Here is a 25,464-nt window from a genome sequence, read left to right as displayed (position 1 = left end):
GGGCTTCCCTGGTGGCGCAGTGGTTGAGAATCTGCCTGCTAATGCAGGGGACACGGGTTCGAGCCCTGGTCTGGGAAGATCCCACATGCCACGGAGCAGCTGGGCCCGTGAGCCACAACTACTGAGCCTGCGCGTCTGGAGCCTGTGCCCCCCAACGGGAGGGGCCGCGATAGTGAAAGGCCCGCGCACCGCGATGAGGAGCGGTCCCCGCACCGCGATGAAGAGTGGCCCCCACTTGCCGTAACTAGAGAAAGCCCTCGCACGAACCGAAGACCCAACACAGCGAAAAATAAATAAATAAATAAATAAATAAATAAAGTAGCTATTAAAAAAAAAAAAAAAGAGTAATAGTTTAAAAAAAAAAAAAAAAAAGAACATAGGGAATTGGTAGATTTTGAAGGGAAATTCACAGTTCTACAATTGAGTAAAATAGAATTGTCATAGGATCAGGAGTAAAATACTATGTTTACCTTCTGCTTCTCTGCTCACTGGCTATTGTGACCACGAGCAATTCATCCAAATTCTCTGAGCCTCTGTAAAACAGAAACACTATGAACTACATGGACCAATGACTAATACTGCCTTCAAACATCTCCCCAGTTTGACAAAATTCCTTCCTGGGCACCCAGCTGCTCTCAAGGAGACATAGGAAATATAAAATTAAACCTTTCTCAAAAGAGTTTAGGCTTCTAGGTATTTCATTCACTATTGGACTGGCTTCCTCCATTTAAAGGGATCATGAGAAAGATTTTCTAAAGCACACCCCAGGGTCTAAAGGTAAATCCTTTAGAGGGAGATGGTAGATCCCTGTGAAGTTCACTGGGTTATAAGCCAAGGCAAGGTCATTCATTGAAGAGGAAACAACAATAGAAGAGATAGTTATTGAGCACATAAAGTTAATCAAGTTTTCCTTTAAACGAAATTATCATTAATTTATTTAGTATTTGGGGGAAGGGGATGAATATCTTAATCTTTGGGGTGAACACTAAAAAAGGTAAATGAATGAGTACATGATTAGTCAAAAACAGAACTGAATGGACTATAGATTTAAAATAAATCACAGTCAAATTAATGCAAGATGTATACACATATTTTTTAAAATAGGCACAAATGGGATAGAATTATTTAGTGATATTAAAAATAAGAAAAAATATGAGGAACCAGGCAAGAAAATAGATTTGATTAAAAAATGCAAAATTCAAAACTGTACTGGTGCAAATGAATATCACAAGATTGGTAGGGGGCAGGTTCACTCAGATGCTCATCCCACCAAGTGAATTAACTTGTAAATCTTCAGGAAGTCTTTATTTACCAAGAAGGAATGTACTAAAGTGAGCTATTTTAAAAAGCATTTGAATATTGATTAACACAACAATGTTCAAATGTTGTAAAAAGTATTACGTTTTCAAATCAAAACATTATGCAACACATAAAAACAAAAAATCGATTTCTTGGGAGCTTCAACCTGCCTAATGTAGTATAAAATACTTTCTTTTCTGCAGAATCTTTAAAGCACCTTTTTGAAGTAAATATTAAAAACCTCCAGCTAGCACACAAAAATGAAGTTTCCCACAACAAACAGGTAGGTAGATAGAAGATTGATAGACTTATGGATGAATAACCAAGAGAAAGACTTCTACTTTAACTATAAAGTTTTTAAAAGAAACTGCATACATTGATGCTTAAGGATGCTATCTTTGTAGGATGTTTGTTAGCATTTTTTTTTTAAGGAATAAATTTATGTTAGGAAACAGTACAATATCTTGCTTTTATCCTAGGTAAGCAATAAGCAACCATAGGTGGAAAGTGTGTCAGTTCTCCAATAGTATTTTCTATGAATATTTTTGTTAATATAATCCAACCATGTAAATGTTTAGAAAACTAGTGTTTTCTTATATTCAGGATTATATGCTATGACAAAAATTTTTTTTACACCATACTACATTCATTATGGGTTCATTAAATACATTATATGAGATTGTTTTTAAAGGGAGTTTCTACATTTAAGAATGTACCACATTTTTGAAGGGTAAAAATAATATTATAAAGATTAGGAACAAGACAAGGATGCCCACTCTTGCCACTTGTATTCAACATAGTATTGGAGGCCTGGCAGTCCTGTGGTTAGGATTCGCGCTTTCACTGTCGAGGGCGTGGGTTCAATCCCTGATCGGGGAATAAGATCCCACAAGCCATGCAGCATGGCCAAAAAAAACCCAACATAGTATTGGAAGTTCTAGAACAGCAATTAAGCAAGAAAAAGAAAAGGCAATCAAATTGTAAAGAAAGAAGTAAAACTGTCACTATTTGCAGATGACACGCTACTATATACAGAAAACCCTAAAAACTCTACCAAAAAACTGTTAGAAATATACAAATTCAGTAAAGTTGCAGGATACAAAATTAATATGTAGAAATATGGGGTGTTTCTACATATTTGTAACAAACTATCAGAGAGAGAAATTAAAAAACAATCCCATTTACAATTGTATCAAAAAGAATAAAATACTTAGGTATTTAACCAAGGAAGTAAAAGATCTGCACATTGAAAACTGTAAGACAGAACTTCCCTGGCAGTCCAGTGGTTAAGATTCCATGCTTCCACTGCAAGGAGGGTGGGTTCAATCCCTGGTCAGGGAACTAAGATCCCCCATGCCAAGCCATGCCGTGTGGCATGCCCACCACCAAAAAAAGTGTAAGACAAGATTAAAGAAATTCAAGAAGACAGAAATAAATGAAAAGATATTCCGTGCTCATGGATCGGATGAATATTGTTAAAGTGTCCATACTACCTAAGGCAATCTACAGATTCAATGCAATTCTTATCAAAATTCTAGTGACATTTTTAACAGAAATAGAACAAATTCTAAAATTTGTATGGAACCACAAAGACCCTGAATAGCCAAAGCAATCTTGAGAAAGTAGAACAGAGCTGGAGGTATCGGGATCCCTGATTTCAAACTATACTACAAAGCTATAGTAATCAAAACAGTATGGGATTGGTATAAAAACAGACACACTGATCAATGGAACAGAATAGAGAGTCCAGAAATAAACCCACACATATATGGGCAATTGATTTATGACAAAGGAGCCAAGAACATACAATGGGGAAAAGGACAGTCTCTTTAATAAATTGTGTTGAAAAACTGGGCAGCCACATGCAAAAGAATGAAACTAGACCATTATCTTACACAAAAATTAACACAAAGTGGATTAAAGACTTGAATGTAAGACCTGAAATCATAAAATTCCTAAAAGAAACATAGGCAGTAACCTCCTTGGCATCAGTCTTAGCAATGTTTTTTTTAGATCTGACTCCAAAGGCAAAAGAAACAAGCAAAATAAATAAGACTACATCAAACTAAAAAGCTTCTGCACAGCAAAGGAAACTATCAACAAAATGAAAAGGTAACCTATGGAATGGGAGAAGATATTAACAAATCATATATCTGGTAAGAGGTTAATATCCAAAATATACAAAGAATTTACACAACTCAACAACAACAAAACAAGCATTTAAAAAACAGGCAGAGGAGAGGAGGAGCTTCAAGATGGTAGAGGAGTAAGACGTGGAGATCACCTTCCTCCCCACAAATACATCAGAAATACATCTACACGTGGAACAACTCCTACAGAACAGCTATTGAATGCTGGCAGAAGACCTCAGACCTCCCAAAAGGCAAGAAACTCCCCACATACCTGGGTAGGGCAAAAGAAAAAACAGAGACAAAAGAATAGGGACAGGACCTGCACCAGTGGGAGGGAGCTGTGAAGGAGGAAAGGTTTCCACACACTAGGAAGCCCCTTCGTGGGCGGAGACGGCGGGTGGCAGAGGGAGGAAGCTTCGGAGCCACAGAGGAGAGCGCAGCAACAGGGGTGTGGAGGGCAAAGCGGAGAGATTCCCACACAGAGGATTGGTGCCGACCAGCTCTCAACAGCCCGAGAGGCTTGTCTGCTCACCCGCCAGGACGGGTCGGGGCTGGGAGCTGAGGCTCGGGCGTCGGAGGTCGGATCCCAGGGAGAGGACTGGGGTTGGCTGCATGAACACAGCCTGAAGGGGGCTAGTGAGCCACAGCTAGCCAGGAGGGAGTCCGGGAAAAAGTCTGGAGCTGCCAAAGAGACAGGAGACTTTTTCTTGCCACTTTGTTTCCTGGTGCGAGAGGAGAGGGGATTAAGAGGGCCCTTAAAGGAGCTCCAGAGAGGGGTGTGAGCCGTGGCTATCAGCACAGACCCCAGAGACGGGTATGAAACGCTAAGGCTGTTGCTGCAGCCACCAAGAAGCCTGTGTGCGAGCACAGGTCACTATCCACACCGCCCCTCCCGGGAGCCTGTGCAGCCCGCCACTGCCAGAGTCCCGAGATCCAGGGACAACTTCCCTGGGAGAACACACGGCGCGCCTCAGGCTGTTGCAACGTCATGCTGGCTTCTGCCACCGCAGGCTCGACCCGCACTCCGTACCCCTCCTTCCCCCGAGCCTGAGTGAGCCAGAGGCCCCGAATCAGCTGCTCCTTTAACCCCGTCCTTTCAGCGAAGAACAGACGCCCTCAGGCAGCGTACACACAGGCGGGGCCAAATCCAAAGCTGAACCCCAGGAGCTGTGCGAACAGAGAAGAGAAAGGGAAATCCCTCCCAGCAGCCTCAGGAGCAGCAGATTAAATCTCCACAATCAACTTGATTTTTCCTGCATCTGTGGAATACCTAAACAAACAACGAATCATCCCAAACTGAGGAGGTGGACTTTGGGAGAAACGATATATAAATATCTTTTCCCTTTTTCTCTTTTTGTGTGTATGTGTATGCTTCTGTGTGTGATTTTTGTATGTATAGCTTTGCTTTTACCATTTGTCCTAGGGTTCTGTCTGTCCTTTTTGCTTTGTTTTGTTTTGTATAGTTTTTAGTGCTTGTTATCATTGGTGGATTTGTTTTTTGGTTTGGTTGTTCTCTTCTTTCTTTCTTTTTTTCTTTTATTACTTAAAAAAATTTTTTTAATAATTATTTTTTATTTTAATAACTTTATTTTATTTTATCTTCTTCTTTCTTTCTTTCTTTTTTTCCCCTCCCTTTTATTCTGAGCCGTGTGATGACAGACTCTTGGTGCTCCAGCCAGGTGTCAGGGCTGTGCCTCTGAGGTGGGAAAGCCAAGTTCAGGACATTGGTCCACAACAGACCTCCCAGCTCCACGTAATATCAAACGGCAAAACTCTCCCAGAGATCTCCATCTCAATGCCAAGACCCAGCTCCACTCAACGACCAGCAAGCTACAGTGCTGGACACCCTATGCCAAACAACTAGCAAGACAGGAACACAGCCCCATCCATTAGCAGAGAGGCTGCCTAAAATCATAATAAGGCCACAGACACCCCAAAATACACCACCAAACGTGGACGAGCCCATCAGAAAGACAAGATCCAGCCTCATCCACTAGAACACAGGCACTAGTCCCCTCCACCAGGAAGTCCACACAACCCACTGAACAAATATTAGCCACCGGGGGCAGACACCAAAAACAACGGGAACTACGAACCTGCAGCCTGCGAAAAGGAGACACCAAACACAGTAAGCTAAGCAAAATGAGAAGACAGAGAAACACACAGCCGATGAAGGAGCAAGGTAAAATCCCACCAGACCAAACAAATGAAGAGGAAATAGGCAGTCTACCTGAAAAAGAATTCACATTAATGATTGTAAAGATGATCCAAAATCTTGGAAATAGAATGGAGAAAATACAAGAAATGTTTAACAAGGACCTAGAAGAACTACAGAGCAAACAAACAGTGAGCAAACAAACACAATAAATGAAATAAAAAATTCTCTAGAAGGGATCCATAGCAGAATAACTGAGGCAGAAGAACGGATAAGTGACCTAGAAGATAAAATAGTGGAAATAACTACTGCAGAGCACAATAAAGAAAAAAGAATGAAAAGAATTGAGGACAGTCTCAGAGACCTCTGGGACAACATTCAATGCACCAACATTCGAATTATAGGGGTCCCAGAAGAAGAAGAGAAAAAGAAAGGGACTAAGAAAATATTTTAAGAGATTATAGTTGAAAACTTCCTTAATATGGGTAAGGAAATGTCAATCAAGTCCAGGAAGTGCAGAGAGTCCCATACAGGATATATCCAAGAAGAAACACACCAAGACACAGATTAATCAAACTATCAAAAATTAAATGCAAAGAAAAAATATTAAAAGCAGCAAGGGAAAAACAACAAATAACACACAAGGGAATCCCCATAAGGTTAACAGCTGATCTTTCAGCAGAAACTCTGCAAGCCAGAAGGGAGTGGCAGGACATATTTAAAATGATGAAGGGGAAAAACCTACAACCAAGATTACTCTACCCAGCAAGGATCTCATTCAGATTTGATGGAGAAATTAAAACCTTTACAGACAAGCAAAAGCTAAGAGAATTCAGCACCACCAAACCAGCTTTATAACAAATGCTAAAGGAACTTCTCAAAGCAGGAAACACAAGAGAAGGAGAAGACCTACAATAACAAACCCAAAACAATTAAGAAAATGGTAATAAGAACATGCATACCCATAATTACCTTAAATATAAATGGATTAAATGCTGCAACCAAAAGACATAGACTGGCTGAATGGATACAAAAACAAGACCCGTATATATGCTGTCTACAAGAGACCCACTTCAGACCTAGGGACACATACAGACTGAAAGTGAGGGGATGGAAAAAGATATTTCATGCAAATGGAAATCAAAAGAAAGCTGGAGGTGGCACAGTGGTTAAGAATCCGCCTGGCAATGCAGGGGACATGGGTTCGAGCCCTGGTCCAGGAAGATCCCAAATGCCGTGGAGCAACTAAGCCAGTGAGCCACAACTACTGAGCCTGCGCTCTGGAGCCCACCTGTGCGCCTAGAGACCGTGCCCTGCAGCAAGAGAAGCCACCGCAATCAGAAGCCCGCGCACTGCAATAAAGAGTAGCCCCCGCTCGCCACAACTAGAGAAAGCCCGCACACAGCAACAAAGACCCAACGCAGCCAAAAATAAAAATAAAAATAAATTAAATAAAAAAAAAAGAAAGCTGGAGTAGCAATTCTCATATCAGACAAAATAGACTTTAAAACAAAGACTATTATAAGAGACAAAGAAGGACAGTACATAATGATCAAGGGATCAGTCCAAGAAGAAGATATAACAATTGTAAATATTTATGCACTCAACATAGGAGCACCTCAATACATAAGGCAAATACTAACAGCCATAATAGGGGAAATCGACAGTAACACAATCATAGTAGCGGACTTTAACACCCCACTTTCACCAATGGACAGATCATCCAAAATGAAATTAAATAAGGAAACACAAGCTTTAAATGATACATTAAACAAGATGGACTTAATTGATATTTATAGAACATTCCATCCAAAAACAACAGAATACACTTTCTTCTCAAGTGCTCATGGAACATTCTCCAGGATAGATCATATCTTGGGTCACAAATCAAGCCTTGGTAAATTTAAGAAAATTGAAATTGTATCAAGTATCTTTTCCTACCACAACGCTACAAGACTAGATATCAATTACAGGAAAAATTCTGTAAAAAATACATACACATGGAGGCTAAACAATACACTACTTAGTAACCAAGAGATCACTGAAGAAATCAAAGAGGAAATCAAAAAATACCTACACACAAATGACAATGAAAACACGACAACCCAAAACCTATGGGATGCAGCAAAAGCAGTTCTAAGAGGCAAGTTTATAGCAATACAATCCTACCTCAAGAAACAAGAAACATCTCAAATAAACAACCTAACCTTACACCTAAAGCAATTAGAGAAAGAAGAACAAAAAATCCCAAAGTTAGCAGAAGGAAAGAAATCATTAAGATCAGATCAGAAATAAATGAAAAAGAAATGAAGGAAACAATAGCAAAGATCAATAAAACTAAAAGCTGGTTCTTTGAGAAGATAAACAAAATTGATAAGCCATTAGCCAGATTCATCAAGAAAAAAAGTGAGAAGACTCAAATCAATAGAATTAGAAATGAAAAAAGAGGAGTAACAACTGACACTGCAGAAATACAAAGGATCATGAGAGATTACTACAAGCAACTATATGCCAATAAAATGGACAACACGGAAGAAATGGACAAATTCTTAGAAATGCACAACCTTCTGAGACTGAACCAGGAAGAAATAGAAAATATGAACAGACCAATCACAAGCACTGAAATTGAAACTGTGATTAAAAATCTTCCAACAAACAAAAGCCCAGGACCAGATGGCTTCACAGGCGAATTCTAGCAAACATTTAGAGAAGAGCTAACACCTATCCTTCTCAAACTCTTCCAAAATATAGCAGAGGGAGGGACACTCCCAAACTCATTCTACGAGGCCACCATCACCCTGATACCAAAACTAGACAAAGATGTCACAAAGAAAGAAAACTACAAGCCAATATCACTGATGAACATAGATGCAAAAATCCTCAACAAAATACTAGCAAACAGAATCCAACAGCACATTAAAAGGATCATACAGCATGATCAAGTGGGGTTTATCCCAGCAATGCAAGGATTCTTCAATATATGCAAATCAATCAATGTGATACATCATATTAATAAACTGAAGGAGAAAAACCATATGATCATCTCAATAGATGCAGAGAAAGCTTTTGACAAAATTCAACACCCATTTATGATAAAAACCCTCCAGAAAGTAGGCATAGAGGGAACTCACCTCAACATAACAAAGACCATATATGACAAACCCACAGCCAACATAGTCCTCAATGGTGAAAAACTGAAACCATTTCCACTAAGATCAGGAACAAGACAAGGTTGTCCACTCTCACCACTATTATTCAACATAGTTTTGGAAGTTTTAGCCACAGCAATCAGTGAAGAAAAAGAAATAAAACGAATCCAAATCAGAAAAGAAGAATTAAAGCTGTCACTGTTTGCAGATGACATGATACTATACATAGAGAATCCTAAAGATGCTACCAGAAAACTACTAGAGCTAATGAATGAATCTGGTAGAGCAGCGGGATACAAAATTAATGCACAGAAATCTCTTGCATTCCTATACAGTAATGATGAAAAATCTGAAAGTGAAATTAAGAAAATACTCCCATTTACCATTGCAACAAAAAGAATAAAATATCTAGGAATAAACCTACCTAAGGAGACAAAAGACCTGTATGCAAAAAATTATAAGATACTGATGAAAGAAATTAAAGATGGTACAAACAGATGGAGAGATATACCATGTTCTTGGATTGGAAGAATCAACATTGTGAAAATGACTATACTACCCAAAGCAATCTAAAGATGCAATGCAATCCCTATCAAACTACCAATGGCATTTTTCACAGAACTAGAACAAAAAATTTCACAATTTATATGGAAACACAAAAGACCCCGAATAGCCAAAGCAATGCTGAGAAAGAAAAACGGAGCTGGAGGAATCAGGCTCCCTGACTTCAGACTATACTACAAAGCTACAGTAATCAAGACAGCATGCTACTGGCACAAAAACAGAAATATAGATCAATGGAACAAGAAGAAAGTGCAGAGATAAACACACGCACATATGGTCACGTTATCTTTGATAAAGGAGGGAAGAATATACAATGGAGAAAAGACACCCTCTTCAATAAGTGGTGCTGGGAAAACTGCACAGCTACATGTAAAAGAATGAAATTAGAAAACTTCCTAACACCATACACAAAAATAAACTCAAAATGGATTAAAGAGCAAAATGTAAGGCCAGACACTATAAAAGTCTTAGAGGGAAACATAGGCAGAACACTCTATGACATAAATCACAGCAAATCCTTTTTGACCCACCTCCTAGAGAAATGGAAATAAAAACAAAAATAAACAAATGGGACCTAATGAAACTTAAAAGCTTTTGCACAGCAAACAAAACCATAAAGAATACGAAAAGACAATCCTCAGAATGGGAGAAAACATTTGCAAATGAAGCAACTGACAAAGGATTAATCTCCAAAATTTACAAGCAGCTCATGCAGCTCAATATCAAAAAAACAAACAACCCAATCCAAAAATGGGCAGAAGACTTAAATAGACACTTCTCCAAAGAAGATAAACAGATTGCCAACAAACACACGAAAGAATTCTCAACATCATTAATCATTAGAGAAATGCAAATCAAAACTACAATGAGATATCATCTCACACTGGTCAGAATGGCCTTCATCAAAAAATCTACAAACAATAAATGCTGGAGAAGGTGTGGAGAAAAGGGAACCCTCTTGCACTGTTGGTGGGAATGTAAATTGATACAGCCACTATGGAGAACAGTATGGAGGTTCCTTAAAAAGCTAAAAATAGAACTACCATAGAACCCAGCAATCCCACTACTGGGCATATACCCTGAGAAAACCATAATTCAAAAACAGTCATGTACCAAAATGTTCATTGCAGCTCTATTTACAATAGCCAGGACATGGAAGCAACCTAAGTGTCCATCAACAGATGAATGGATAAAGATGTGGCACATATATACAATGGAATATTACTCAGCCATAAAAAGAAATGAAATTGAGTTATTTGTAGTGAGGTGGATGGACCTAGTGCCTGTCATAGAGTGAAGGAAGTCAGAAAGAGAAAAACAAATACTGTATGCTAACACATACATATGGCATCTAAAAAACAAAAAAAAAATGGTCATGAAGAACCTAGGGGCAAGACGGGAATAAAGACGAGATCTACTAGAGAATGGACTTGAGGATACAGGGAGGGGGAAGAGTAAGCTGGCACAATGTGAGAGAGTGGCATGGACATATATACACTACCAAATGTAAAACCGATAGCTAGTGGGAAGCAGCCGCATAGCACAGGGAGATCAGCTCGGTGCTTTGTGACCACCTAGAGGGGTGGGATAGGGAGGGTGGGAGGGAGGGAGATGCAAGAGGGAAGAGACATGGAGCTATATGTATATGTATAACTGATTCACTTTGTTATAAAGCAGAAACTAACACACCGTTGTAAAGCAATTATACTCCAATGAAGATGTTTTAAAAAAAAAAAAAAAAAACAGGCAGAGGATCTGAATATATATTTTTTCAAAGAAGACATCCAGACGGCCAAGGGGCACATTAAAAGATGCTCAACATCACTATCAGGGAAATGAAAATAAAAAGACATATGAATTATCACCTCAAAACTGTTAGAATGGCTTTGATCAAAAAGACAAGAAATAACAAGTGTTGGAGAGGATGTGGAGAAAAGGAAATACTTGTTCACTGTTGGTGGGAATGTTAAATTGGTGCAGCCAATCTGGAAGACATTATGGAGGTTCCTCAAAAGGTTAAGAATAGCACTGCCAGACTTCCCTGGTGGCGCAATGGTTAAGAATCCGCCTGCCAATGCAGGGGACATGGGTTCGAGCCCTGGTCCGGGAAGATTCCACATGCCGCGGAGCAACTAAGCCCGTGCACCACAACTACTGAACCTGTGCTTCTAGAGCCCGTGAGCCACAACTACTGAGCCCGTGTGCCACAAGTACTGAAGCCCACGTGCCTGGAGCCCATGCTCTGCAACAAGAGAAGCCACCGCAATGAGAATCCCATGCACCGCAATGAAGAGTAGCCCCCAGTCGCTGCAACTAGAGAAAGCCCACACACAGTAACGAAGACCCAATGCAGCCAAAAAGAAAGAGAGAGAGGGATGAGGGAGGGGGGGGGGGAGAGAGAGAGAGAGAGGAAAGAAAGAGAGAGAGAAGGAAAGAAAGAAAGGAAGGAAGGAAGGAAGAAAGACAGACAGACACTGCCATATGATCCAGCTATTCAACTTCTGGGTATTTATCTGAAGAATATGAAAACAAATTAAAAAGATATATGCAATCCTAGCTGCAAATTCTCTTTCTCAGAATTATATTAGCAGTTTGTTTCACCATCATATTCATTTGTGTTATAGCTATTTAAATACATATTTTATTTTCCTTAAGAGGTTCTAGTTCCTTAAAGTGACATGACTTATTCAAAAAAAAAAAAAGATATATGCACTTCTATGTTCATTTTAGTAAATAATATTCAGCATTATTTACTATAGCCAAGATATCGAAACAACCTAAGTGTCCATCAGTAAGTGAACGGATAAAGAAGATGTGTTACATATATGCAATGGAATACTGGCCATAAAAGACATGGCATCTAAGACATGGACGGACCTTGAGGGTATTTTGTTAAGTGAAAGACAAATACCACATGTTTTCACTTATACATGGAATCTAAAAAAAAACAAGCAAAACAAAACAAAAACTCATCGATACAGAGAACAAATTGGTGCTTACCAGAAGACAACGGGATTGGTGGGGGAAGGCAAAATGGGTGAAGGGGATCAACTGTATGGTGATGAATGGTAATTAGACTTATGGTGGTGATTACTTTTGTAGCATATACAAATATCAGTTTACAACGTTGTACACCTGAGATTTATATGGTGTTATATACCAATCTTACCTCAATAAATAAAAAAAGTACCATACTTTTTGCAGAAGCTGATGAGTAGATCCTAAAATCTACATGGAAATGCAAAAGACCTATAACAACCAAAACAGTTTTGACAAAGAACAAAGTTGAAGGACTTTCTTATGGATTCCAATACTCACCATAAAGTTACAATTATCAAGACAGTGTAGTATTGGCATAAGGACAGATATAGATGAATAGAACAGAATTCAGAGTCCTAAAATAAATCCTTTTACTATGGTCAACAGATTGTTATCAAAGGTGCCAATGCAATTCTTTGGGGAAAGGCAAGCCAGGTGCTGGATATCTACATGCAAGCGCTATACTTCATACCATACACAAATTAACCTTAAACAGATCATCGACTTAAATGGAAAAGAAAAAACGATAAAACTTAAAATATAGAAAATATGACGTTAGGCAAAGATTTCTTAGACAAGACACCAAAAGCACAGTCCCATGAAAGGAAAAAGAAAAAAGATAAAATGGACCTCATCAAAATTCAAAACTTTTGTACTTTACACGACACCATGAAGAAAATGCAAAGAATGTGCTAAAACAAAACATATTCTCTACCAAAAGGGTGGTATATGAACCCTGGGGAAGGGGAAATGGTTTCTGAACATGAACACCTCCAAGGGTCTGTGAGGTCAAAAATATTTTCATAAAAATACTAAGACATTTTTACTTACCTTACCATGTTATTTGCAGTGTTGGTGTCTTAGCATGAATCAAGGCAGTGGCACCAAACATACCAGTATTTATATCATGCACCCAAGTGCCAGAGGGGAGAAAACAGCTTTACCCGTTGATCGGTGAAATCTTTAATTGTATTAAAATTTAATCCTTAAGTACAAGTCTTTTTGATATTCTGTATAATGATACGGAAATAACGCACAAAGCACTTACAAGGTGCAATGACTGTCTCAAGGAAATGTACTTGTGCAACTATAAGTTTTGAGCTCAATCGGCTGTTTGCTTTTTATCGCACTGCCATTTTTGCTTGAAAGAACAACTGATGAACCATGTTTATTCAGACTTACTTCAAGGAAACAACCAACTATTTGTTGCAATGATAAAATCTGAGGTCTTAAGCAAAAATTAGAATTTTGAAAAAGCTGTGATCTTCTCAATCAATGGTCATATTAACAGATATGATTGATATATTTTTTAAATGTGTCAACATTTGGAACATCTACATAACTCATGCTACCATTTTCCAACTGACCATTAAACAATGTTACAAAATAATGCATGGGTAAAAGATCCATTCAAAGTGGAAGATAGACAAATGGGATTTTACTGTGACAGTGCACAAAAAGTCTGACATGGTTTCAGATTGCAGATTACCATTTGCCGAGTTTGGTGTATTATCAAAGAATGTCCACAAATATCTTTTTTTTTTGAGGTTACTAATATTCCCTTTTCCAACTACACTATCTACGTGAAACTAGATTGCCTTCATATCCTTTAACCAAAACAACCTATCACAACAGATTGAATGCAGATGGTTATAAGAACCCAGCTATCATCCATTAAGCCAGATATTAAAGAGATCTGTAAAGATGCCAAACAGTGCCACTAACCTCGCTGAAACATTTATTTTCCACTAAAAATATTATTAATGTAATGAGTTTAATATTCTATCTGGAAACATAAAAAGTTGGTATAGAGTAATACTAAACAAACATTCATGAACTTTTCAAAAAGGTCAGAAAAACGATTTAAAACTTAAAGGTCTTAAAGACTACCAAATAACCTAGGTAATCATATACAAGTTATTCAAGTGATTTGCTAATATTACAAATATTGTAAGTTTTCTTCTAAACAGAAGGATGATCATCAGCTGATTATTCTTTATAAGGATTATTTTAAAAGGTACTTTTAATTTAGAATTTCTCATTGTCTGTAGTATTTGTACTTCTTGGAGACAATGTCTCAGATGTTCCTACAAAAATTGATGCTAGTGAAGACTTAATAACCCTTTAGGTTCTATATTCTAAAAGGAGGGGAAAAAATTATTACAGATTTTCCCGACAAAATTTTATAGAGACTGAAGAGACTTGCCAGATGTAAACATAATTGGTAAGTTTGTACTGAATACACAGTAATAGTAAAGGTAACAGGCTGTCCCAAGCACTTTGTGTATTAATGCTTAATCTTCACAATCCATAGATGAGAGGCTAAATAATTTGTCTAAAACCATGTATCAACCTGCAGAATCATCAAAACTAGGCTATCTAGCCCAAGAAACTAGGCTTGGTTGTTTTAAATGCTTTTAGTATCCTAGGAAAGATGCATTTACCCCTTCTTCTGTATCTACTGCAGCAGCCCTTTAAGTTTCTACTGGTAGCATTACACAATATTGCCAGAAAATATAGTCCTTACATACTTATTAAAATCTTGTTCCTACAAAATGCCCTGAAAACAGAACATCTTATACCTAGTTTATTAGAAAGGTCAGGTTCTTACCTGGTTTCAGTGGAAAACCATTTGGTTACACTCTTCACCTGTTTTTCCTCAGTTATTACGAGGGGAAGACCAGTCAGTTTTCAGGTTTTATCTAGACATGGAACCACTAGGTGTCAACACACATGGAGAAAGAACCACTTGCAATACACTTAACTTCCACACAAGTATTTAAAAGTAGCTTTAGAAGCTACTTTTTAGCTTTTCTGTTCTGGACAGAAAAGACAATTTACTGTAGGTAGCTATAGACTAAAAACTGACCTAGATATTTCAAAACAATACTGAGCAAAAGTAGCCAGATATAATTTTTACTGAGTGCTTCCATTTTTAAGAGTATAAAAACAGACAAAACAATCTGTGGTATTAGAAGTTGGTGGTGGGACTTCCCTGGTGGTCCAGTAGTTAAGACTTTGCGATTCCAATGCAGGGGGCACGGGTTCAATCCCTGGTAGGGGAACTAAGATCCCACATGCTACGTGGCATGGCCAGGAAAAAAAAAAAAGTTGGTAGTAGTGGCAAGTAGGAACAAGGGGACTTACGGGATTCTAGCAACTCTTCTTGATCTGTGCTCTGATTATTTAGGCTATTGTTCACAATTTCAGTGTCACATACCATTATTTTGCCCATTTAGACAGACATGCCATTTCCTCCCTCACATCTTGTGTATTTTCTTCCTCTCCATAACCTCCTTAGAATGGCTATAATTCATTAACGTCTCCTCCGTATTCACTCCCCTGCCCGTTCATCTTATATTCTGCAATGGTATATCCTTCACCAATCTATAAAGAATTCTTATTACACAGGAAATTGCATGGTATAGTGTAATGCAAGTTTGCCAGTCAAGTACCTAATAAAATACACACATTTATCTTCCTCATTTCGGGGTGAGCGACAGTGCAGTCACTCCCATTTCTCAGCCTCAGGATTGGACAATCGCTGTTGGGGTGATGCAGGCTGTAACACACATTTTCAGGTCTCTGTATCTTCTTTTAGTCTCTTGATATAACTCATTGCCATTCCCCATCTTTTTTCAGAACTGTACTGCCTAATTAGAAAATTATATTGCATATTAAGTGGTATCGTGGAATGAGTACTTTATTCATATTTCTATTACGTTTTATAGTACACGTATTTACATGTATCCTGGGCCACACCTTTTCTACAAATATCACAACCTCCAGAGAGGGTTTATTCTTTGAGTAGCAGCCCTAAAGGGTTCCTATAAAGTTATAATTCACTGAAGATTGTAATTAATACTTGCTAAGCATGCAACAGGTATGTGACGTATTTGGCAATATATCCTTAGAACCCTGATACCTTATTTGAGGGTAACTTTTCCATTTAAAAATGTCTGTTAACCAGTTAACTAGCTTTGTGTCTGGTTGCTAGCATGGTGTGAAAATCCTGCTGTGTGAACACTCGATAAAATAGCTTTGTAAGTTGATTAACATTTGAAATAAAGATAAAATAGGTTTGTAAAGTTAAACCCAACATATAGGATCACCATCTGGTATCTTTCTCCTATCCACTTTTTTAAGTGCAAAATAATGGGTTATCTCCTACATGTCTTCCAGGGTGTTATGAGAGTTAAATGTTATCATGTTTGCCTCTCGACAAAATTTTAATTAGACACACAAGTAGGAGAAAACCACGTTTAATTGAAAAATAAAGCAATACATCTCAAATAAGACTGTTTAACAACATAAACTGTAATTTGTTGACACCTGTAAGTGGTATTCTGAAATTTAGGTAGAGCATCAATACAGTTTCCTCCCTTATCCTGACTCAGCTATATGCATATTAAAAACAAGGACTGTCTCATGAATTTAAACTGTGTATCTGTAAAGCCAATCCCTATTCCTAATCCACTGACAAAAGGATGGGAGGTTTTAAACAAACATTTCCATACTGAGGAGCTCCCAGATAAAAGCAAATAAAGTCAATATTTTCCTTATGAAAAAAACTTATATGAAAGACACACCAGACTATAAATGATATATAACTAACCCACAAACTTCAAAACACAATTTCAAGATGATCTCTACAATTTTCCTTTAAAGAAGTTCTCAAATCTCAGAATGGTTTAACTTGACATACTGGAAGTCCTAAATTTTGAAAGAAAGTACTAAAGTTATTGCTTAAACTGGAAAAACCTATGGTCAAAAGTCTTTTTAAAAAAGAGTTCGTTAAACAGCTATTCTTACAATTACACTCATGTAACCGCAGAGCAATGTTCAAGCACATAGTAAACATCACTCTTTCGAATGACACAACCAAGGCATATGTTAAGATGTATGGCTTTTTTGGTGATTGTTATTACTACCCATAAATTACTGCTTGACTGAAAAAGGTTTTTACAAAACTCCACTTCCAAAATTAACATTTTTATTAAATCAAGTTAAAAAAATGTTCACTGTAGAAAAGTCAACAAGGATTTTAACAAAACCAAAATATACCTTTTTATACAATATATGTATATATTAGCAGCAAACTACTTCTGAGATTTTCTTTTATGTTCTTTTAAGTTATTTATTTTAAAGAAAGCATCAACAATGTATTAGTATGGAATGTCAGCTAATCCACTCTTTATCTTTTATTCTGTGATTTGGGCCTTCTAGTACAAGTTACTTTATGATTCTCATTAATGAATACTAAGAACAAACCCAGTTTTTGACTAAAATGTTAATGAAACAGAGTGGCTGGTAGAATCCATCTCACTACTACAGTCCCACATTACCTTTAAGATAACAAATGAGCACCATATAAACAGGTAATTGTGTAGGTGTGTAAACTCATTTTTAAGGTGTAATAGTAGCCAAGTAGATGACAGCATTTGACTGTTACTTTAAAAATTTGGTGACATACAAAATTTTAATCAAATCAGATAAATACTTCGATCCCATATTGCTTGTGCATTTTTAAAATCTTAATAGAAGTTCTGTATATAACCTGACAAACTGCATGCATATATGTGTATATACACATACAAAAGTGTATGTATATATGCATATACATCTTTAGATTTGAACGAATTTCTAAACTGAGATGAAGTCAAACCTCTCATTTAAATATATATATAGAATGTAATATCACCAACTGAAAGTTTCTAATAAAAGTTTCGTCTTAGCTAATCATCAATTCTGCTATTGAAAATTCTGAGGCCAAAGAGCTGTAATTCAGCTTACTGTACTTTAGGCTTACAAATTAGTCAGCCAAACAAACAAGATTTGAAATTATCAACTGCCCACCAAAGAAATAAATTTTTCTCTTGATATTTCCTTCTAACAGCAAAAAGGAAGTATCTATAAATGAGCTTTCACTTTTTAAAGAGTCAAGATTAGTAAAGAAATCTCACTAGTCTTCAAAAATACTAAACGTCATATAAATACAATTTTCTTATAATAGTTGAATTCTTCTGCTAGAATCTGTATTTTAAAAAGTTTCCTTTGGATTGTTTCATTTAGCACTTCAAGTCTCCATTCTGCAACTCAAATAACTGGCTCAGATTTGTTAGGTTTATATCAATCACATCTTTCACAATTTGGTACTGTGTTACCTGTGTACAATAATGTCAACGGGAGGAACTGCACCAAATTTCAAAAGCAAGGAAAAACTCAATATGTAATATAAAAAAGATAAGTACAACAGGGATTCCCTTTATCACCATTACATTAATGAAATATAATCCTTTTAATGCTTTTAAAGATAATGTCCTAACTTTTATCTTTTAACTTATCAAGAGAATGAAGTTTTTAGATGGCCCACCTTTATTTTTCAATTAAAAACTAAAACAATAGACTGAATTACTTTTATTAATATACACATCAAGTTACTGAAACGGCGAGTTCATGTAGTTTTCTCCTTAAAGATGGCACTTGCAGGTACAAAGATGCAGAGACGTCTACAGCCTTCAGATGTTTACCTGAAAAGATTCTTCAACAGCAGTTTGATATTGGGTTTCCTCGTCTAGCTGAAGATTCTAAAAACAGTAACATTAACATGTCAATAGGAAAAACATACTCAATTACTCAATACTTAGTCCAATACATTACACATCTGGATACACATTACACATACTTGAAACAGTTTAGGTTACACCATATACTTCTTTAAAATATAAGCACTAAATACCTGAACTTTTAATTTAAAAAATTCAGTTATAATTATTTAGGAATAATTGACAAACAACAGAGGATCAGCAGAGAATGAAATTTGAGAGTTACAGTGCTTTATGATAAGTTATTAATTGAAAGTAGTATAGTTAAGGGTAACCCACAATCATAAATTTTCTGTCATCTCTAGAAAAGAATGCCAATGTCGGAAGGTATATTCATTTTAAAGAAAATAAGCACTTATTACATTAAGAGAGTTGAATTAACATCATCTTAATCATAACATAAAGGTAAAAACTACAGTTCACTCAATCTGATTATACTACTGCTCCTTAACTTGAAAAATTCTATTTCCTTTCAATTATGGTCCATGGATTTGCTTTAAAATAGGCCTCCATTTGACAATCTCAAATAACTCAAATTACATGTTCTTCTGTGCCAAGGTAAAACAATCTGACAATTAGATCAAAAGTGGTTCACAAAATAAATTTTTGTTTTTCCAAACACATAGTTCTCCAGATGCAGTAACCTTTCTTACATTGAGAATTTAAGAATAACCTATAATTACTCCATAAAACTGCTAAAATTATCAGAGTACACTTGAATTTTACATATATTTGAAATATTATTACATACATTTTTATACAGTATGACTAAAAAATGCAAATTACACAAAATAAAAAAATATATATATCAAGAATGACATAATTTTAGCACTGGAGGGCAGAAGAAATGGAAATTCTGTTCATGCCATTCTCAGAATTGCACATGTCTGTGCTTATTACATAAACTGGAAAACAAGTATGAACCATTCTTTGTCAGGCTGAATCTTGAATCAGACAAGGTTTTAATTCACTGAAGATGAATAAAATGCAATTTCACAATTAATAAAACGAAAGTCATATGATTTTTTTTTTGTAACTATCAAGACACATTTGGGAAGTAGAAATTAACCTCATGCTTTGCTCTGGGGATCCATTTTTATATTATATAACTTCCCTCATGCACTCTGTTAAAGCAGTGAACTAAGGCCAGAATCTACCATTCAACCTGGCTTTACATAAATAAGCTCCCTCATTTTTAAAAAGAATGTGTCTCACGTGCAGATATAAGAAATCTATTATGAGCTTAACAAGCTACTTACACTACACGAGAAATACATCCTCCACCTGTCATACCAATTTTACTTTTCTAGCAGGTATAATTTTCCTTAAATCTAGACAGTTTACATATATATCATCCTTTTGTTAATCTGGGGGTTTGCTCTTCCTCTATTAATTATCTCTCTAATATAGAAGGTGGACAGTAAATTCAACTTTCACCACTTCTACAAACCAAAGTTCACCTATATTATCATAAAAACAACAGAACTTGCTCTATAACTGTCCAGTATGATACATCTTGCCTCAAAACTCAAGTCTAGATTGAAAAAGTTAACTTAACTTCAATATTTAAATGGTATTTTCTTAATCTTGAAAAACTCACTTACCACAAATTCTCCATAATCAAACTGATGTCTTTGATTTAGATGACTAACGAAATTTCTAGTAATCTGGCTAGGATCTCCCCAAGGAAGAGATACACAAATAGGACATGTCTATAAGAAACACAGTATTTCAAATAAAAAATAATGAAAATAACCAAACATCATCATTGAAAGTATTAAAACATGTTACAAAAAAATCTACATGAAAAGCATTTCTAAGAGCCAAATTTCATGAATAGATTATTTATAGACCAAATTACCTTAGATAAATTACACTAATCTAACACAACACAATAAAAAGAGAGATCTTACATATTCTATTACTTAAATCTCATTATTCTACTGTTTTAACAGAAATACCATATCCAGCCTTAACCAACTGTAATAATAATTACCAATAACCAGTATGTAATCTCATTAGAGCCACACAATAACTGTGATATAATTATTATTATTAGCTTAATTTCATTTATAAGTAAGATGAAAGTAAAGGAAGCTTTAAATTGTATCCTTAAGGTTTCAAATGAAGTAAGTACATCTTAAAAAGTGAATGGATTACAGACTGAAATGAAAGAAAACAGAACTTTAGTAACTGGACTATAGCCAAAGTTTGTGCTATATTGAATATAATGCAGAAACAAAAATTCACTAATGCAATATAAAACAAATGAAATCTCTTAAATATGAGATTCTTCCTTAGAGACGTCTTTGGCACTGTATCTGTTGACTTAACAGTAACAGACCCTCTCCTAATGAGCAAAGTAGGTGGGGTATCTCCCTTGGCGCTACACGAGACTTTAAGGGCATACTGGGACATACTCTTCCACAACTTTTTGTAAAATTGCTAAGATGTACCCACAATCCTTATTTTATCTATTGATACATTTTCCTTCTAATTTCTGAAGAAAATATTTACATATCAAAATGGGAAGTATCTCTTCCAGCTCAGTTTCTCCTGTTCGATGTACAGTTGAAATTGAAACTCATGTTCCAAATGTGGAGTTGTAGAACCATTAACACTATGTTGGAATCCTGCACTCTGCTCTATCTCCTTCAGTCATCAAAAAAGGTCTCACCACTTTCATACACACCCTCAAAATGGCATCAAAAAGATATGTATGCATCAAAAAGAAAGTATGATTCTTTTCCTTCCTTGCTCTATGCACTCATATACCACATTCTGCAAGGATACAATTTACAATGCTACTCCTTGGTAGTGAGTCCTCAGTTCACCTTTCCTTACTCCGCTCTTTTCCAGGCTATTCTCGTACTTTACGCTCACAATTAAGCATATGCCTTTTTATAAGTTAGTTACTGGGATTTTAAATATCTCATTTCGCTTCACAGTCATCAATCCTTTGTTGACAAAATATACCTTACTGATAATGCCCCACCAAATTTAAAGTAACCACTTTCCCTTGTACACATGAAGTAAAATAAATGGGACAGCATACCTTAAACAGAAGACTGTCTTAAACATACATACTTACCACAGGAACTATCTGAAATAGGTGATTACTATTACAGTGATCCAGTAAACGCTGTCTGGTAAAATTTGACTCTTGACACAAGGGACACTTAAAGGTGGGATGCCCGGAAGAGCTATAAAACAATTTTAAATGCGGCATACTGAATTTGAGATCATAACGTAAAAATGATGAGCTATTTTTTGACCAATAATTATTTCTTTCTTTAAAAGTTATAATTATAGACTAATCAAAGGTTCTCTCATTTTTAAAAAACTATGTTTTCAATAAATAATCTACAATAGATATTCCTAAACAATCTCAGTTTACAGTACCCTTAGTGTCTAGGAAATTTTTTCATGTTGCCTCTACAAGAAGCCTAAACAAAAATAATAACAAACCTAGCTGTCCCATTTATTAAGTAGTTAGATTCAAACAACTTAATTTAGTCATTCCTGTAACCAGTAGATGTCACTGTATGTCCCCCATAAATTCTAAATATCCCATGGTGTCCCAGTATGGAAACACCATATCTAGGAAATTAAAACTTTTAAAAGACTTACATCCATATGGTGTATCTTTAATTTATCCTAGTTCTAAGACTCTAACATACAAAATTCATAGGAAAAGTGAAAAAACAAAAGCATCAGCCATCAGAATGATCAACGTTTCAAAATATTTTGAGGATCATGCATCACTGGGTTTTAATATCTCAGTTTCAGCAAGGGACAGTTCAATATTGACAACTCTGCCTAAATTATGCATGGAAGAAACCTGACCACAGTGAAAGAGGAGAGCTACACGCTTCTAATTTAACGTGACCTGTAAAAGCAACTGCATCATTTATTTCTAAACTGCTAACTTATGCATTATGTCTAATGATTTAACTGAATTTAAATTTTTTAATTTAAAAATCCACTATTACAAAGTGATAGGTATTATTTACTAAAATAATAGAAATTCAAAAGCTTACCTTGTATTGTCTTGATAAGTTTCTGTGTTATCAGATGTGGATGTTTCACTCCTATTACTTAAGAGGCATGGGGGGGAGGGGGAAAAGTTAATACTTCAAGTAATAAAGCACAACACAGATTCATTAACTGCTAATGAAGACAACCAGTCTGAATTTGTTTGAGAAGCCTGAACTTCAAATAGTTCTGAACTATGACATAACTATGGCATTAATTACTTTTCAAATAAATTCTGATAAGAAGACTGCTTATGAGGTCCTTTAAAAATTAATTTAGGCATAGTTACAAAAGTATAGAGAATATAGTATTTTGCAGAATTGTCTTAAATCCATAGCATGAACATTTCCCCAGGTCCTTTAGACTTTCAAATTAAGAGACTCCTCTACCGCTACCTGGACTAGTAAGTTTCTGAATGCTGGGGCAGAATCAAGAATTTGTGAACTTCTTGACTTGTAACTAGGATATAGTTTAAGGTTGTAGCATCCAAAATGGAGTAGGTTAAGAAAAAATATTTGAATGTTCATTATGTTTATATTTTCCAAAAAGGAACTAGGCTTTCCAACATTTAATATACAGAATAACTTGATGTCCTCACTGGGACCCCATGCCAGAGTCATGTGTCATACGCAGTATCAGAGAAATCCTGAGAGAAAAGTGGGCATTCCATATGAGGATTGTCAGTCGTGCATTATAGAATTTCATCAATGTAGTCAATTTTATAAAAACAAGGCCTTTCAAGAGCAGAAACATTAAAATAAAAATGAGATAGGCAGTGGACAAAAAAACTGTTGTGAAACTTAGAAAACTGACTTTTCATTTTTCTTTTACAAAAGGACAAGCAATACTATATCATCTACCTAACAGATGTTCTCCAAAGACAGTCATTTCCCTTCTGTGAAAATACTGTTGTGTCTCCACACATATTCTCTGCAAGAAAGCTTCCCTGCCCAAATAGAAGACTATTAAACCACTATTTTGCACCTTCTTAGCAGTTACTAATCTGTCTCTGCAGGTAAAGGTGGTATTTTAACAGTGTGGAGACTAAAAACTGCTTTTCAAAATAAATTCAAACTACGGAGAGTGCATTTGTTAAAGGGATGTTATGACTTAACCAAAAACAGTATGTCACCTATTTTTTAAAAAATCTCATATCTATACATTTAAAGTTGGTAACAGCTTTTTCTAAACTGTTTTTAAATCTTCCAAATAAATATAATCATTGGGTTTTGAACATGCCCTAATAAAATATAAAAACTTCCAATTAGTTTGTAAGACCAACTACAACATCATCAGAGACTATGGAAAATTTCAACAAAAGCCCTTTTAATATTTACCAAATGCGACTGAAAAATATAGGAATCTCAACCTATGACATACTCTTCCATTTGGATCTGTATTGTGTGTTGTAGGTATCTTTTCAGCCATGATAGTCATCAAGACCAAGTATCAAAGTAAAGTGAATTTAGATTCAAATCTTTAAATTACTGTCACTGTATTAAACCAAGATTTTAAGAAATTTTAGAAATCATAGTCAACCATATTGTTTTCAATAAAAACAGTAATAAAACTTGAAGAATGAAAATATTTTATACCATTAAATAAAGCAAACTTATTTTTAAAGTAACTTTTTCATCTTTATCTCACTTAAATTTTGCATGTGTTATGCGTAAAGTATTAGTACTATAAAACACATGCATAGTTTTAAAATAAACACACACATACTGGGAGTACATGCTCAATTATTTTCACTGGTCGGGTATGCAATCACAAAACTCCTGATTTAAAGCATTTTAATATCAAAGTTAATGCCCTTTTTAAATGTTTTCTCCCTTCCACCTACATTTACAATTCTCTATTTTCCATTATTATTGTTATCATCATTCTAGTCCTTCCTGATCATCCTGTATCATGCCCTGGGCTATTAATGGGAGCCTACTCATTTATTCTAGAAATGCATGAATGAGTTCAACAATAGAATATCTATTACTGACAACCATACTATCAATTTAAAAAACATATGATCACTTATTTCATCTGATGTAGAAACCATTCACTAAAATTCAACCTCCATGATGGAAACAAAAACAAAAAAGCCTCTGATCACCCACAATGCTTTCAAAAGTACAAATCCCTAAACTCTAGATAGCAGCGTATCTGGGAATGAAGCCAGATGTATACTTTTTTTTAATTGCATACAAGATTCTGATATGAGTAAGAACCATTCAATGGAGAAATCTTAACTTCAGGATGAGAGCATCATAGAACAGATAAAGAATATGTTAAAAAAACTGTAGTGAACACCATCCATAACAATAAAATTTTAGATGCATTCCCACTAAAATCAAGAAAAAAAAGGTGCCTTCTATTTAATACTGGATAGAGGCCCTAGTTAATGCAATAAATCAAGTACGAAATGAAGCAATAAGAGACAAAATTGCACTGACAAACCAAATGATTTTCTACGTAATAAATCCAAAAGAATC

At 35.8% G+C, this 25,464-nt stretch overlaps 1 protein-coding gene across 1 annotated transcript in view; it reads right to left on the bottom strand.

The window, feature by feature from the left end:
* Positions 1 to 16,601: 16,601 nt before the first annotated feature.
* RNF138 (ring finger protein 138) overlaps positions 16,602 to 25,464 on the bottom strand; it is a 40,189-nt gene continuing 31,326 nt past the window's right edge. Inside the window, exons 5-8 of the mRNA XM_059893906.1 lie at positions 22,984 to 23,040; positions 22,035 to 22,146; positions 20,548 to 20,655; positions 16,602 to 18,925 (exon numbers count right to left, since the gene is read on the bottom strand). Of these exons, the coding sequence (XP_059749889.1) occupies positions 18,857 to 18,925; positions 20,548 to 20,655; positions 22,035 to 22,146; positions 22,984 to 23,040 (346 nt within the window). The 3' untranslated portion in view covers positions 16,602 to 18,856. The remainder of the gene's footprint in view (positions 18,926 to 20,547; positions 20,656 to 22,034; positions 22,147 to 22,983; positions 23,041 to 25,464) is intronic.

This window comes from Balaenoptera ricei, chromosome 14, assembly GCF_028023285.1.
Source record: "Balaenoptera ricei isolate mBalRic1 chromosome 14, mBalRic1.hap2, whole genome shotgun sequence".
Lineage (NCBI taxonomy): Eukaryota > Metazoa > Chordata > Mammalia > Artiodactyla > Balaenopteridae > Balaenoptera > Balaenoptera ricei.
Note: the sequence above shows the minus strand (reverse complement) of the source record. Positions and strands in the feature narration are given on the sequence as shown.